Genomic DNA, 17045 nt, shown 5'->3' with positions numbered 1-17045 from the left:
AAGAACAACATTATTCCCTAAGAGGCACGTAAAGAGCTCTGCCAAGAAGCACTTTTTGCTAAGTTACAGGGGCAAAATTAAATTCTCAGTTTTACTATATATAACTTATGAACACATGAAATAAGATGTAAGTTATTTCTACTCTCCTCTTGTATGGATTTTCCTGTTTTGTCTATTTCATCTTCTAAGATGTCTCATGAAGCAGTTGAGATTAACTTGTCTGATGCTATTGCATAGATCCTTCTTCCTACTTTGTCTCAGTAAGTTCTAGTGTTATAGGATAGTTCTTTTTAGACTTGCAGTTTAAGAAGTATTCCTTAATTTTCATGAAACATGGTTAAACTGATATTTGTTTAAAAATAAACATTAACAAAGACTACAGGCAGTCTCTTAATTTCTTGTTTTGGAGTAGCAGCTGTGTTAATCTGTATTTGCAAAAAAGAGAAGGAGGATGTGTGGCACCTTAGAGACTAACATTTATTTGAGCATAAGCTTTCGTGAGCTACAGCTCACTTCATCAGATGCATTCATTATTTTCCACTGAATGCATCCGATGAAGTGAGCTGTAGCTCACAAAAGCTTATGCTCAAATTTGTCTCTAAGGCACAAGTACTCCTTTTCTTAATTTCTTACAATTTACACAGGAGGAATGTTTTTAGGTTGAGATGCCTGAGTCATGTTCTTGGTAAAGACAACAAAGGAGCTGCTTTGTCTACAGCACCTCTCTCTTGCAGACATGAGGCCTAATTCACTCTCAATTCCACTGCAACTAATTCTATTGATGTGAAGAGGTACTGGATGAAGCTTATGCTTAGATTGAACAGAAAATCAAACCATGCCAATCCAGAACCTTAATACTTAAAAATGTAGATTTACACTGCCTTAAAATGAAGTTAAAAGGCTTTGAGAAGATGCTCTTATGAGATGGAAGTGTAAATATTTACAGATGTTTTTGCTCATAGTTTTAATGTGCAATTCAAGAGTTTGCTTACATATTTAGTTATCACCCTATTATACCTTCTACTCAAATGCTGACACTTTTGAATGTTTAATTTATTGCAAGACAAATGTACACTATTATATAAAAAAATATACAGAGAAGTAGATCAAGTTTCAGAAATGGGGGGAAGAAGGAAAACTGATCTACAAAAATACATTCAGTAGCTTAATATACAGAGTAAGTATGTCTCATTTAAGTATTAATCTACACAATTATTTTGAAGGGAACATGACTAATGAGTCGCTCTCTTCTTTTTTCTTTTTTTGTTAAATGCTTTCTTACTTGAAGAATTTTCTTGTTTGGCGCTGGTTTGAGTTCTGTGAACAAACAACATTTAACCTAAAATAAGGCAGCTTAATAAAAGACTGAGGGCTAGACTGGTGTTCCCTGCAAGTCAAGCCACAAGTCAAAGGTTTTCAAGATCTCAGCTCTATACATGACCAACCTTACCACAATCCAATCGTGTTTTACTTGTAACAGGGTTTAAAGAAAACTAAGGGAAAGCCCCATGCAAACCACCTCTGCAACACAAATCCACATTTAACAGACAAGTTAGAGCAGACTACCTTTCTAGATACCATCATTTCTATTGGCATTGAGTTGCATGGTTCTTACAAAGAAGGGAATAAATCTGTGCTAAAAATAATACAAGCTCCTGTTGCATTAGTAGTTAGAGCTGGGCAATGTGGACTCTGCCCTATTCACTGGGCAGAGTCCACTGCAGCACACCTGAGGAGTAGGGTAGGAGGCTCTAATCCACCCTTTTGCTACCACAGGGTAACTCAGAACATCCAAATATCAGATTTAAATTGCACCAGCTGGAGCAGTCCCATAGGCACTGCTTTATCAGGTGCTGATTAGCCCAAACACTGGATGCTTTGGCCTTACCCCATATGTGGGAGGTGGCATAGAGCTGAACCTGCTGATTCAGGGCAGAGACTCTCTTTTTATTCAGTTTGTACAATAGCTAGCACAATGGGCTCCTGGTTCACGACAAGGACTCAGGCACTACAGTAATACAAGTAAATACACTATCCCTAGATTCCCCAACATTAAGAGACTCCTTGGCTGCTCCCTTAGGCAGTGCAAAGAACCAAGAACAGGCTGAGGATCCGGCCCCATTATCTGAGAGCAATGTTTTCCTTGACAAGCGTAGGCACAAGGAAGTATATCGTACTTGCTGAAACTATTCCTTGTCTCAACACAGTATGCTGTTTTAAAGATTTTTTTCCCCTTTAACTACATAGTTGTGGTTACCGTGTTTTCTTCGGCCTCTCCTCTGGTTCCAGAATGACAACTTCCTCCTCTTCACTGTCAGACAGTACAATTGTGTCATCACCTTACAAACAAGAGAAAACACTTATATTACTGTAAAACTTGAGTGTTTTGTACATCACATTTCTGTGAGTATAAATCATTACTACACACCTAGAGACATTTTAACACACGGGGGATGTTTTGTCACTCTAGTGTGCAACTCAGGGGCCAGAATCACCCTTCGAGCACAGTAACTTTAAAACAACTGATACTTTATTTTAGCTGTTATAAACTGAACACTTTTATAAGAGTGGCTGAGTTTGGTTTAGTATCCTGCTGCCTCTGCCACATCTCTCAACAGTAGGTAGAGGACAGAGCACCAAGACCATTCTCATGGGTTTGTCTGGTATTTTGCTTTCATTAGATACTGACATAACGGCAACAGGCACAAAACAAAGCAGGTCCTTTCCCCAAAAGCACCTTTCTTTGTTACTTTCTGGTCCCTACTAATTCCCCAGTGTAGGGTTTCCCTCTTGTAAAAACTCCACCCTCTACTCCCAGCATGTCTTTCTGGGGTTGGATATTTAAATTTGGCAGATGTAAGCCATAACAGCTCTAAAGTGGTCATTTTGCAGTTGACAGCTACATCTTCCTGCTGGCAAGTCCCCTTCTTACTGCTAAGGAGAGGACACAGCTTCAAATACACCAGAATTAATACATGAACGGTGTTTTCGGTAATGCTACATTTAAAGCAGATACTAACCCTTCTTAGTTTTCCTCACAACATTTCTCTCTTCCGTTTCCATTTTCTGACCCTCTGACGTGGTAGCATCATCACTGTTACCTTCCTCTTCCTCCTCTCTCTCAGATTCTTCAAGGTCTCCCCAGGAGTTCTCTATCCCCTCCCCAATTTGGGCCATCCCAGGCATCCTCAGTACTGGTTTGGCAAAACTGAGCTAATTAAGAAAAATCCATAAATTGCCAGAATTCTTATTTTTACTCTCATTGCACAGCATGTTAAACTTTCCAAATAATTTATATCGTTCAAGTACATAAACAATCTGCGGTGAGTACCAAAGGCTGAGCACGTGATGTGAAGAAATTCATTTGAGCAAAATGGCAAGTCAGTGTTCTCTTGAACAGCTGACAAAGTAAAAATGCCTAAGGTATGCACAATGGATGAGACAACTGATCACCTTCACAGCTGAGCCCCACATTGCCAGGCAGAACTTAGTTGGGTTCATCTTTTTGCTGCCTGTGCTGCAGAACTCATCTCCCCTAGAAGGGTCTCACATTGCCGTTGAGTGATTCCCCTTTTCTACAGCCGTGGAACAGAAATTAATAATGCCACATAGAGCTCCACTGAACCTTCCTTAGCTGAAGGATTCAGAGGCATTAGGGGAGTAATGGAAAAGGGAGGAAGAGAAGGATTCTGGCAGAAAACCCACACACTCCTGATCAACATGCTATACTATGAATTCCTCTACCGGGATAGGTTTCAGAGTAACAGCCGTGTTAGTCTATATTCGCAAAAAGAAAAGGAGTACTTGGGGCACCTTAAAGACTAACCAATTTATTTGAGCATAAGCTTTAGTGAGCTACAGCTCACTTCATCGGATGCATACTGAGGAAAGTGTAGAAGATCTTTTTATACACACAAAGCATGAAAAAAATACCTCCCCCCACCCCACCCTCCCGCTGTCAATTGCCCATCTAAAGTGATCACGCTCCTTACAATGTGTATGATAATCAAGTTGGGCCATTTCCAGCACAAATCCAGGGTTTAACAAGAACGTCTGCAGGGGGGAGGTAGGAAAAAACAACGGGAAATAGGTTACCTTGCATAATGACTTAGCCACTCCCAGTCTCTATTCAAGCCTAAGTTAATTGTATCCAATTTGCAAATGAATTCCAATTCAACAGTTTCTCGCTGGAGTCTGGATTTGAAATTTTTTTGTTGTAATATCACAACTTTCATGTCTGTAATCGCGTGACCAGAGAGATTGAAGTGTTCTCCAACTGGTTTATGAATGTTATAATTCTTGACATCTGATTTGTGTCCATTTATTCTTTTACGTAGAGACTGTCCAGTTTGACCAATGTACATGGCAGAGGGGCATTGCTGGCACATGATGGCATATATCACATTGGTGGATGTGCAGGTGAACGAGCCTCTGATAGTGTGGCTGATGTTATTAGGCCCTGTGATGGTGTCCCCTGAATAAATATGTGGGCACAGTTGGCAATGGGCTTTGTTGCAAGGATAGGTTCCTGGGTTAGTGGTTCTGTTGTGTGGTATGTGGTTGCTGGTGAGTATTTGCTTCAGGTTGGGGGGCTGTCTGTCGGCAAGGACTGGCCTGTCTCCCAAGATTTGTGAGTGTGTTGGGTCATCCTTCAGGATAGGTTGTAGATCCTTAATAATGCGTTGAAGGGGTTTTAGTTGGGGGCTGAAGGTGACGGCTAGTGGCGTTCTGCTATTTTCTTTGTTAGGCCTGTCCTGTAGTAGGTGACTTCTGGGAACTCTTCTGGCTCTATCAATCTGTTTCTTCACTTCCGCAGGTGGGTATTGTAGTTGTAAGAATGCTTGATAGAGATCTTGTAGGTGTTTGTCTCTGTCTGAGGGGTTGGAGCAAATGCGGTTGTATCGCAGAGCTTGGCTGTGGTCAGGGTGAAAGCTGGAGGCATGTAGGTAGGAATAGCAGTCAGTAGGTTTCCGGTATAGGGTGGTGTTTATGTGACCATTGTTTATTAGCACTGTAGTGTCCAGGAAGTGGATCTCTTGTGTGGACTGGACCAGGCTGAGGTTGATGGTGGGATGGAAATTGTTGAAATCATGGTGGAATTCCTCAAGGGCTTCTTTTCCATGGGTCAAGATGATGAAGATGTCATCGATATAGCGCAAGTAGAGTAGGGGCGTTAGGGGACGAGAGCTGAGGAAGCGTTGTTCTCAATCAGCCATAAAAATGTTGGCATACTGTGGGGCCATGCGGGTACCCATAGCAGTGCCACTGATCTGAAGGTATACATTGTCCCCAAATGTAAAATAGTTATGGGTAAGGACAAAGTCACAAAGTTCAGCCACCAGGTTAGCCGTGACATTATCGGGGATAGTGTTCTTGACGGCTTGTAGTCCATCTTTGTGTGGAATGTTGGCGTAGAGGGCTTCTACATCCATAGTGGCCAGGATGGTGTTATCAGGAAGATCACCGATGGATTGTAGTTTCCTCAGGAAGTCAGTGGTGTCTCGAAGGTAGCTGGGAGTGCTGGTAGCGTAGGGCCTGAGGAGGGAGTCTACATAGCCAGACAATCCTGCTTTCAGGGTGCCAATGCCCGAGATGATAGGGCACCCAGGATTTCCAGGTTTATGGATCTTGGGTAGTAGATAGAATATCCCAGGTCGGGGTTCCAGGGGTGTGTCTGTGCGGATTTGATCTTGTGCTTTTTCAGGGAGTTTCTTGAGCAAATGCTGTAGTTTCTTCTGGTAACTCTCAGTGGGATCAGAGGGTAATGGCTTGTAGAAAGTGGTGTTGGAGAGCTGCCGAGCAGCCTCTTGTTCATATTCCGACCTATTCATGATGACAACAGCACCTCCTTTGTCAGCCTTTTTGATTATGATGTCAGAGTTGTTTCTGAGGCTGTGGATGGCATTGTGTTCCGCACGGCTCAGGTTATGGGGCAAGTGATGCTGCATACAGACATGAAAGTTGCGATATTACAACAAAAAAACTTCAAATCCAGACTCCAGCGAGAGACTGCTGAATTGGAATTCATTTGCAAATTGGATACAATTAACTTAGGCTTGAATAGAGACTGGGAGTGGCTAAGTCATTATGCAAGCTAACCTATTTCCCCTTGTTTTTTCCTACCCCCCCGCGCCCCCCTCCTCAGACGTTCTTGTTAAACCCTGGATTTGTGCTGGAAGTGGCCCAACTTGATTATCATACACATTGTAAGGAGAGTGATCACTTTAGATGGGCAATTGCCAGCAGGAGAGTGGGGTGGGGGGAGGTATTTTTTCATGCTTTGTATGTATAAAAAGATCTTCTACACTTTCCACAGTATGCATCCAATGAAGTGAGCTGTAGCTCACGAAAGCTTATGCTTAAATAAATTGGTTAGTCTCTAAGGTGCCACAAGTACTCCTTTTCTTTCTACCGGGATACACTTTCTATAAATAAAAGAAGATATAGATGATCATGATGTAGTCATAGCCTTCAAAGAAATGAGAAACTCAAGATGTATTGCATGATTCAGAAAGCTTTAACAGTGAGATATCACTGTCTTCTCACTAAAGTGATACAGTAGAAAAGATACACATCTGAAGGAGAATCAGCCTTGGTGATTATTTCTTCAGCTTGCTCTTCTACATCTTTAGTATCAACAGGAGCTCTTTCCATTTTAAAGGCAGAGATCTTTTGATCTGGTATAGACTCTGCAAAGCCAAACTTTCCACCTTCTTTCCTATTTATTAAATAAATACAAAAATTATATTTTAAGACATTTTACATTTCAAAAAGTCAAGTTAGAGAGAGAGTTCAGTTATATACAGAGATGTGATTTACAACAGCAACACTAAAAAAAACAGGTTAGCTGTTTAAACTGTTAAGTCAGTGGTTCTCAAACTTTTGTACTGGTGAACCCTTTCACACAGCAAGCGTCTGAGTGTGACCCCCCCCCCCCCATATACATTAAAAACACTTAATATACTTAACACCATTATAAATGCTGGAGGCAAAGCAGGGTTTGGGGTAGGGGCTGAGAGTTCACGACCCCCCTATGTAATAACTTCATGACCTGAGGGGTCCCGACCCCCAGTTTGAGAACCTCTGTGTTAAGTTAAACAATACAGAAAATTTGTTCCTGTTTTAGATCAGGCACAAAAACTGAACTGAGAAGGCCAAGTTTTCCTTAGTTGTGGTCTCAGTCACCTGAGAACAGCAATCCTTTTTTGAATTGGCTGTTTTATTAGTATCATGCCATCTGCTTTAAACAACTAAGCTTTTCTTTTTCCAACTTTATTCTCTCCCCTCCTCCCCAAGGTTTCCCACAGTAGTTGTTTTGCATCATGCATCAAATACAATTGGCTTGAGGGTGTCAATACAATCATCTCTTCAGAGAAAACAGAACTATTAGCTGAGTCTGAGTATAACACCACTTATTGAAGACCATCAGTTGCACAGCTTCTCTTCCTGTGAGTGGAGTCTCTGAAAAACAGTACAAGAATAATCTGACCCCACAAACGTATTAACTTCCAATACACTGCATTTTAACAATCTCACCTAACTTTCCGGTCATTCTCCAAGGCCTTTTGAATTAGCTCTGTGATCTCTGCTACTTTAACACCAGTTATTTTACTGCATCTCAGAACCTGTTTGTAGTGAAAAATAATTTATTATCATGCAATTAAAATGAACATAACTTTATACTTAATTTAAGTGAAAATATACTTTTTTTTGTACTGCTAGATGCTAATGACCTGTGAATGATGTCTCAGTCAGGAAGTTCAAATGGAAGCTTCCCCACAAACCTTTAGCTAAGAATTTGTTTGATAGAGGAAATATGCTTTATGCCTAGTTAGTACTGTTTAACCTGAGCAGTCTGTCATATGTTATATATGGTATGCACAGATTTATACTGAAACTACCAAATTCATTAATAATTAGAAAAAGAGTTATGTGCCATCTTAAGAATGAAAAAGACTTCCAATATTATTATTGGGCTTAAGAAAAAAAGTTTAGTTTCATTTCAGATTAAAGTGACAAATATTTCAAGACTAGCGGCTACACAAATACCAACGGAGGAGCACTGGCAGCAATAAGTTATTTGTTATAGTCAAGAATATTTGTTATAGTCAAGAAACACGTTTATATTTAGAAAGACTTATAAATACCACTTGGAAATTTTAAGAGATTGCTCTCCCAATTACCTTAAACTCCATTCAAGAAGTACAGAGTATGAGACCAAACATTTGGAGTTTAGAGCATCCCCCCAAAGTACTGTCATGTTTACATTTCCTATCCAGTTTTCTATGGAATCAGACAGACAGAGAGATACCATTCTTCTCTCACATCAAAACACTACTAGATGGTTCAATATTACAATACTTCAAGAAGTTTATACCAGAGAGAATGACTCAAAGAAAATGCCATTTACCTGATCTTTTAACAGCATAATCCCTCCACTGGACTGGATAGTACAAATCTCACGATGTTTATTCATGGCAATCACTAGGAGGCCATCCATTACACGTTCCTCTCGTTCACTGGGATCCACCAACAAATAGGTCCTGAAACCATTGTTGAATAGGACACAATAGTTAAGGGTAACCTGCTTGCCTGAAACTTTAAGGGCAGGAGACAAATTACACAAACAAGCTTCATGGTTTTGGGGATGAGTATACCCAAGGAGACCGATTTCATAAGTGTACATTTTTATGAAAAGTCTACGGAAATTTCATGTTACACACTGCAGCATGAAGAGGAACACCTCTTCTTCACACCTTCTCATTTCAGAATAAGCTAGTTCACTAGTGCATTTTGTTAACATGGCTATTTATGGAAATGTATGTTTTTATTCCAGTTCTGCAGAAACTGGTAGATGATTTAAGTCAGTGCCATAACAGAAACTTACCCTTGCTGGAAAAAGGCAAAACTGACACAGATAGGCATGTGATGGATACTCAAAGGGACAGGATCACGTTCCTCAGGGGTATACTAAAAATATAAATAGTCAAGGTGGAAATTTGTTACTTACCCAATTCCATATATAATTTCAAAGAAAATACTAAGACAAAAAGTAAGAAAAGCCTATCATCTAAAAATTCAACACGACTTGATTTGCTCTCTCTTTTTAAAATGTTATTTCCTATTAATATTACCTATCTAGGTAACTGTACTGTACCCATTTTTGTGCCATTTGACCCCTTCCAGTTTGGCTGAGAAGTACAAAAAAGTGCTAAAAAGGTCATCCTTATTTAATTTCTTAATGTTTACAGTCTCTCAAATTGAAAATCAGTAACTGTATACTATACATATTGATAAAAACAAATGGATCTATTCCTATCCCTTGATATTTTAAGTAGCTCTACCTCTAAAACTTAACTTGTCTCTGTTGACAAAGATCCATTTTACATAGAGCAGCAATCAATGAAAATTTTAATTTCAGTAATCCCACCACTTTCACCTCATCCTACTCACCAAAGTTACTTCCTCTCCTTGCACAGATACATCTGGTCTACGGAAGTGACACAAAGCCACTATTGCTGCTATACTTGCAGCATCAATAATGTTTCCGTCATGATTCAACAAATGCAGGTCCACACGAATTTGCCACACCTGGGAGGGGGTGGGGGGGAAAAAAACATGAAAATTCACTAAACTGTAGTCCTGGTAACTTGTATGGATTTTCCAACATCTTTTCAAAATAGCTTTTTACTATTCATGTTGAAGGTAAGTATAATTCAGTTCTTGATCATCAAAAATTATGATGATGAAAATTGAATAAATCCAAACAGAGACAGTATCTGTTTTCAACACTATTAATTTGTGATGAAGAAAATAAAACTGAAGTATGATTTCAGCCCTGATCCTGTAAACCAGGGATTCTCAAACATCACTGCACTGCGACCCCCTTCCGACAAGGAAAATTACTACACGACCCCAGCCGAAGCCTGAGCCGCACCGCCCCAGGTGGTGGGGCCAATGCCAAAGCCCAAGCCCCACTGCCCTGGGTGAGGAAGCCAAAGCCAAAGCCCAAGGGCTTCAGCCCCAGGCAAGCGACCTGTAACCTGAGCCTTGCTCCCTGGGCAGCGGTGCTCAAGCTTCAGCTTCAGCCCTGGGAAGTAGGGCTCAAGCTTCGGCTCTGGCCTGAGACCCCAGCAAGTCTGAGCCAGCCCTGGTGACCCCATTAAAAATGGGGTTGTGATCCACTTTGGGGTCCCAACCCACAGTTTGAGAACTGCTGCTGTAAACATTCATGCATATGATTAGCTTTATCATGTACATAGCCCATTGACTATAAAGGGACTATGCACAATCTTAAAGTTAAACACATCTATGTGTGACAGCTGGAACCTTGGCCTTTTAAAATAAAATCAGGATTATTGGTCCTCAAAGACAGACTGACCTCTAAATGCAACATATTAATCCCCTAGTATTAAAGACCTTTTGATTTCATAGCGTTTTTCACACCTTTACACCAGCAACAACACAGAGAGATTCAGTGTCTATACATTTTGAGTTTCTTAGGCATCTTTCTAGTAGTCGATTCAGTTTCACCAAAAGGTCAGATTGCCTGGAAAAAACAAGAGATTGGGTACATTTTAGTTGTGAGTTATTAATAAGTCTGAAACTATGACTGAATAGCTTTCCTTATGCCATCCTTGCCTGTAGTCACTGAAGAGACATACCTGCCAGGCTCAAAAGCTGGTGCAGCCATTGGGGAGAGCTCAAGATTAAAGAAAAGTATACCCTCTGTAGCTCGATTTAGCTTTGGGGAAACAAGTTCACATGAAACCTGTCCAAGGACTCTGCAAAAGAAACCCCCCCACAAACCCCAAAAGACTTCAGTATGGGTGACAAAAACAACTTTAACATTAAAGCAACTTACACTTCAATTTTACTAAAAAGAAAAGGAGTACTAGTGGCACCTTAGAAACTAACCAATTTATTTGAGCATAAGCTTTCGTGAGCTACAGCTCACTTCACCGGATGCATACTGTGGAAACATCTTCTGCAGTTTCCACAGTATGCATCCGATGAAGTGAGCTGTAGCTCACGAAAGCTTATGCTCAAATAAATTGGTTAGTCTCTAAGGTGCCACAAGTACTCCTTTTCTTTTTGCGAATACAGACTAACACGGCTGCTACTCTGAAACCTTCAATTTTACTGCGCATCTCCAGTTTATTACAGCTTCTTCATATATAGGACTTGGTTATACAGATAAAATGACAGTCACTAACAGGGAATAAGCAGGATCTAGACGTTAAAGCACAGGTCAGAAGTTCAAATTTCTTGCGGTTTATTCCCAATTCTACCACTGTGGGAGCTCTAAAAATTTACTTGTGTCTACTTCAGTTCCCCCAGCCTATGGAAGAGAGATACCATCTACTTCCCAAGGGTGTTGCGAGGCTTAATTTGAGATCCTTGGATGGGGGGAATTAATGAATTGCCAACATCCAGGGCCTGGACATAAAGATCCGCTCATCGGCAGCTTTCCACGTTATACCTATAAACACCTCAAGGGAGACCAACCTCTATCTGTTTTCCTCAGCGCCAACCCCTCCCCCCCATCGCTACCGTCCTCCTGCAGGCTGCTGCGGTGCATCCGCACCCCGCGGGCAGAGGGCAATCGGGGCCGCTCCGGCAGGGCCAGGACGCGGCGGCTGTGGGGAGACACGAGGTACCGCCACGAGCCACACGGTGAGGGGTGGGGGGGCTCCCCGCGGTACCTGGTCCTCCCCAGCTCCACGATGCAGCAGCCGTAGTCGGCGCCGAAGGAGATCCGCACGTTCCTGTAGTCGTAGCTCTGCCGCCCGTCCAAGCGCTGCAAAGCCGAGAGCAGAGTCACAACCCGCGCGGGGCAGCCCCGGGTCCGGCCCGCAGGGAGGGATGGGGGCCCGCGCGGGGCCCGCCCGCGCTCCCGCGGGAGGGGGCCCGGCCGGTGGCGGCGCTGTGGGGGAGGGGAAAGCGGGGGTGGGGGGGGGTCTCGGTCTCGTACCTTCCGCTCCTCGATGGCGCGCAGCAGGAAGCGCCGCTCGCAGTTGGACAGCGGCGTCTCCTTCATGCTGGCGGGGCCTCGCGATCTGGGGCCCTCTCCGCGCGCGCCCCTCAAACGTCATCAAGCGGCGCCGCTGCGGCCAGAGAGTGCGCAGGCGCGAGGGTTGGACTCCTCCCGTCGCTGTGTCGTCGCCGCTGCCGCCGCAGGGACAGGGAGCTGCTCGGGTGGGGCGGGGGCCAGAATCCAAGCCCCTAGAGCCGGTGAGCGGGGGCAGCGTCCCGGCGCCAGCGGAAGTTCAGAGTCTTCCGAGGGTTGCCAACGTTTTGTTGGCACAAACTGAAACACCCTTGTCCCGCCCGTCCTCCGGGGGCCCCGCCCCCACTCACTGCCTCCCCCCTCACTCGCTCGCTCATTTTCACCAGGCTGGCTCAGGGAGGTGGGGTGCGGGGAGGGGTGCACGCTCTGGGGTGGGGTCAGAAATGAGTTCAGGGTGCGGGAGGAGGCTCCGGCCTGAGGCTATGGGTTGGGATGCAGGAGGGGTTGAGGGCTTTGGGCTAGGGCCATGGATGAGGGGTGCTGGCGGGTGGAGCCACGAGGTTCAGAGTATGGGAGGGGGTTCTGGGCTGAGGCAGGGGGTTGGGGTGCAGGGGGGCAAGAGCTCTGGTGAGGGGCCAGGAATGAGGGATTTGGGGTGCAGGAGGGGACTCGAGCTGGGGGGGTTTGGAGAGTGGGAGAGGGCCCTGGGCTGGGGCCAGGGATTGCGGTGGGGGGGGGCAGGTGAGGGCTCCAACTGGGGGTTCAGATAGGGATGAGGGGGTTGGGGTGTAGGAGGGTGGGGCTGGGACTGAGGGGTTTGGAAGATGGGAGGGGGATCAGGGCTGGGGGTTGGGATGCGGGAGGGGGTCAGGGCTGCAGGCTCTGGGCAGCACTTTCCTCAAGCAGCTCCTGGAAGCATCAGCATATCCCTCCTATAGCTTCTATGTGGAGGCATGGCCAGACGACTCTGCGCGCTGCCCATCCGCAGGCACCACCCCCACAGCTCCCTTTGGCCATGGTTCCCAGCTAATGGGAGTTGCAGAACCAGCGCTTGCGGCAGGAGCAGCGTGCAGAGTCCCCTGGTTGCTCCTACGCATAGGAGCCAGAGCGGGGGGACATGCCACTGCTTCCAGGAGCAGCACGTAGCCGTGGCAGACAGGGAGCCTGCCTTAGCCCTGCTGTGCCACCGATCGGATTTGTAATGGCCCAGTCATCAGTGCTGACCATAGCTGACAGGGTCCCTTTTCAACCAGGCGTTCTGGTTGAAAACCAGACACCTGGCAACTCTAAGTCTTCCTCACCCTGCTGGCGTGCGTCATGGGTGGCTGTGTGGGCTGTCAGGGGTCTCGGTTCCCAGGGGTCTGCCTGGCAGAAAGCTTTTGGGCTGAACTTGCAGTACATTACAGTAGTTCTGCTTTGCCCCAAAGCCTGCAGAGCAGGGGTTGGGGGTTTGGATGCGAGCTGCTGTGGTCTCCCTGCCATTTGAACTGCGTTGGCAGTGCAGCTTTGTTGTGGTTAATGCTATTCGTTCATGTGGGACGTCCTAACAGGTGTGTAAATCCGAGCCATGTAAAAACAGGCAGTCCTCGGACTTACGACACAGTTTGTTCCTTACAATTGTGTCAAGTCATAACTCAGAACCGCAATCTACTCCACTGCGGGATCGAGCATCGTAAACTCAAAACCTATAGTCGTAAGTTGAATCAGGGTGTCAGCGTAGAAGCGTCCTAAGTGCCATTCATTGTAACTCAAACGTTGTAAGGTCGAGGACTGCGTGTACCAGCAAAACCAATTAGCAGCATCAAACCAGCAAGCTCAGCAGCATGTTGTATAGGACTGTGGTCACCAGAGTTCTCTGTTCAACACCATTGCCCAGAGCGAGCATCCTTACAGCACCTAGGACATGTCCCGTCTAGGGGTTTGATTAAGTGAAGTGACAGCTGATTACACATTTATCAGACCGGGCATGTCTATCAAATGTTAATATGCTAAAAAACTTGGATAGGTGCTCTGGGTATTTTTTCATGTGAACATACTTTATTTTGAATAAAAGGTAACCAAATATTTAGCTCTTTGTCTTCTGTCTTGTTTGCTGGGTATGTATTTGGCGTGTGAATTTTTCCACAACTACCATCCTCTCTATTTGTGCTCAGGATTTTGTCTGGGATGATCACAGAAAGATTGAAACCAGAAATATGTCCTTGGCAAAAAACTTACATTTTGACTGTGACTATTCTTCTCAATCAAGAAATGGCATACTTTCTCCAGCACTCTAGATTTTTTTTACATTTGCTGAAGTAGTGGATTGACATTTAAGTTACAGAGCATCTTATGTGTTGTTTGAGATTTGAATTCCCAGGTATCTTATAGGGTTTGCTGCTCATTTGTACCCATTTTTTTTTTTCCTGGAGGAGTGACTTTTCAAAGTCTGGTAAATTTATACCTAGCATTTCAGATTTGGCATATTTTCTTTTAAATCCAGATGCTTTCCCAAAGTTATGGATTTCTTTAGAAACTAATTTTAGGGAAATACTTGGTTTAGATTAAAACTTGCAGGAGCACATCAAAAAATAGCTTTATATACAAATGATGTAATATTTTTTTCTTAGGATAGATTCATTGTCCCTTCTCCTCTGGGCAAAAAGTTCTAGGGCTAGTGCAAAAAGGAGAGAGAATGGACATCCCTGCCTAGTCCCTCTGTGTAGTTCAAATGGGAGATTTAAGTCCATTAACTCACATAGCTGCTTTTGTGTAAAGAGCAGTTATCCATTTACAGAACTGGGGAGCAATGTCCATATAGGGTAGGATTAGAAACAAAGTTCCACTATATTCTATCAGAGGCTTTCTGTGCATCAAGTCAAAAAAAGAGGAATTTCTTTTATCGGTCTGGCATTATGGATGATTCCAAGTAGTCCAATAATATTTGTCTATCCTTAATAAATCCACTTTGATCTGGATTTATATAAGCTGAGAGCATGGATTGCCATCGGCTCACTAGTTTTTTTGCTAAAAATCTTTTTCACGATAAGGGCTGCAGGTTTGTCTTGGTGGGAAGCAATGTTATGGATACTGTGATTTTCCTGTTTGTCCATTATGTGTTTGTGTCCATGATTTTAATAAACTCACCCTGCAGCAGCTGCTTCTGTCCTGTGGGGCTGGGCATGGCTCCCTGGGCTGGGTGTTGCAAATCAGTGCACACGCTCACAATGCCACTTAGGTTTGGTCCAATCACCCTGCCATCATGATGGGGAGGCAGCAGGGCCAAATATGAGTGAGTGGAGCTGCAACCCCATGGGCCAGCCCTGTGGGACAGGAGACACTGCTGTGGGGTGGGCGTTCTTCATCCCCCCCCCCCAAGCTCCCTTTGTCAAAGTATTTATCAAAATAAATCACAACATTTTACTAAATGTACTGTGACTGCTCTGTAATTTTTGACTAAAAATGCTGTGACAAATCTGCAGCCCTAGTCATGCTTCAACAATGATATGGGCCTATGAGAGCTGCACAACAAGATAATGCCTTTTCCAACTTCAGCAAGAACAGCCACTGCAACTTCTTTAATGAGTTGTAGAAATACCTCTAACTGAATAGCATTTGAGAGGTACCTCTCAAGGGACCTTCTTAAATACCTTGTAAAATTCAGCTAGAAAGCTATCAGATCCTGGAGCTTTACCACTTTTCATACTTGCTACAGTTTAAGATTTCTTCTTCTGTTATTTATCAATTGTGTTTATCTTGGGCATTTCTGCTACCTCCAGATATTTTTGGATAACTTCAGAGGTTGGTGTATCTGAGATCCAGAGGTTTTTACAACAAACAGCAAAAATAATTTGTATTTCATTAGGGTAAGAACACACTGTTTTTTGCCGTGGAGACATACGCTCAGTGATAGCTGCCATCTCGGTGATGCTTCCCAGAAGGGCCCCAAGTAGGACCGAAAGAATCATCTTTTCTGCTTGAACCAAGTGGGAATGGTAGTTTCAGAGATCTAGGTTTTGAAAGGTTTTGTTTATGATTTATCATATGTTTGTACAGCACCCACCACAAGGGGCCCAGCCTACTTACGGCATCTTGGTACTACTGCACTACAAATAAGGATACAGTACTTTAACTGTTGGCTGCACAATACCTCCAGCTGAAATTTGACCCTCTAGGATTTACTCTGGAAGGCAACCATATGCTATTAGAAGGGAAATGTGAAGGGGAAAGATATAGATTGAGGATAAGCCATAGTACCCAGACCCTCTCCAGAAACATTAAATACATAACAATCGAAAGGAAAAAATCAACTCAGCTGTAAACAAGTTGAGGTTGCCAGTGCCTGGAATAATTAGCCACCTCCCAGATAGAGGTAGAGCCGGTTAGCACTTTCAAGTATAACCCTGTCCATCACCCACAAAATTGTCCTTTGTTTCCTGAGCAATACTGTCCTACCCTGTCCAATAAAACTGTTTTCTGTCTCAGGTTCCCCTATCCATGTCTTCTAAGTCTGTTTTCCCTTGCCTGCTGTGGAGAGATGGTTTTAAATTTTAAAGATTCAGCTAAATATCCAAAAATCTGAATGCTTTTTAAAAAGCATAACAGAATCAATTTATATAGATCATCCTCCATCTTGCAATGGTGGATTTAGACTATATTGGGCCAAGATCACCAAAACTGGAGCACTATTTCCTCACATGAAAACCTTACATTTCTTCCTCTCCCTCCCACAACCTCCGTTTAAGTCAGCAGTGTGCTCATCATATGAGTTGATTTAGTCAGAATCACATCACTAGTTAGTACTATGGCATCTATCACCACAGAAATTGAGCATCCCATTAGTGTTTAGGGATTTATCCTCAGAACCACCCCTTGAGATAATGAAGTATTATTCTCATCTTTTACTGATGGGGAACTGAGGCACAGAGAATAAGTAACTTGCCCATGGTCACACAGGAAGTCTGTGATAGAACAGGGAATTGAAGCCAGATCTCGAGTCCCAGGCCTGTGACTTACTCATTGTCCAGGATTCCTTGCCTCTGCTTGTCCCCATTTT

The 17045-nt window shown here is 43.7% G+C and overlaps 1 protein-coding gene across 2 annotated transcripts; it reads right to left on the bottom strand.

Annotated features, from left to right (window-relative positions):
* Positions 1-1009: 1009 nt before the first annotated feature.
* Positions 1010-12111, bottom strand: EXOSC9 (exosome component 9). 2 transcript variants are annotated; one of them, XM_074950813.1, is made up of 12 exons: positions 11975-12111; positions 11706-11800; positions 10665-10784; positions 10447-10549; positions 9454-9591; positions 8888-8970; positions 8411-8543; positions 7537-7625; positions 6572-6718; positions 3021-3208; positions 2258-2339; positions 1010-1317 (listed from the first exon to the last, which is right to left on the bottom strand). In XM_074950813.1, exons 1-12 carry the CDS (start codon positions 12038-12040, stop codon positions 1233-1235), a joined length of 1329 nt encoding a protein of 442 aa, XP_074806914.1. In that variant the 5' UTR covers positions 12041-12111; the 3' UTR covers positions 1010-1232. The 2 variants fall into 2 exon arrangements, with proteins under 2 accessions (XP_074806914.1, XP_074806915.1); XM_074950814.1 differs by lacking the exon at positions 11706-11800 and having other exon boundaries at positions 1015-1317; positions 11975-11991.
* Between the last annotated feature and the right edge of the window lie 4934 nt (positions 12112-17045).

This window comes from Natator depressus, chromosome 4, assembly GCF_965152275.1.
Source record: "Natator depressus isolate rNatDep1 chromosome 4, rNatDep2.hap1, whole genome shotgun sequence".
Classification (NCBI taxonomy): domain Eukaryota; kingdom Metazoa; phylum Chordata; order Testudines; family Cheloniidae; genus Natator; species Natator depressus.
Note: the sequence above shows the minus strand (reverse complement) of the source record. Positions and strands in the feature narration are given on the sequence as shown.

Excerpts from the sequence above, each read along its gene's own strand:
- EXOSC9 (XM_074950813.1), bottom strand. The coding sequence starts at position 12,040 with ATGAAGGAGACGCCGCTGTCCAACTGCGAGCGGCGCTTCCTGCTGCGC. Across the intron at positions 10,785-11,705 it reads GTGGAGCTGGGGAGGACCAG|AGTCCTTGGACAGGTTTCAT; the intron begins GTACCGCGGGGA and ends TTTCTTTTGCAG. Across the intron at positions 10,550-10,664 it reads CCAGCTTTTGAGCCTGGCAG|GCAATCTGACCTTTTGGTGA; the intron begins GTATGTCTCTTC and ends TGTTTTTTCCAG.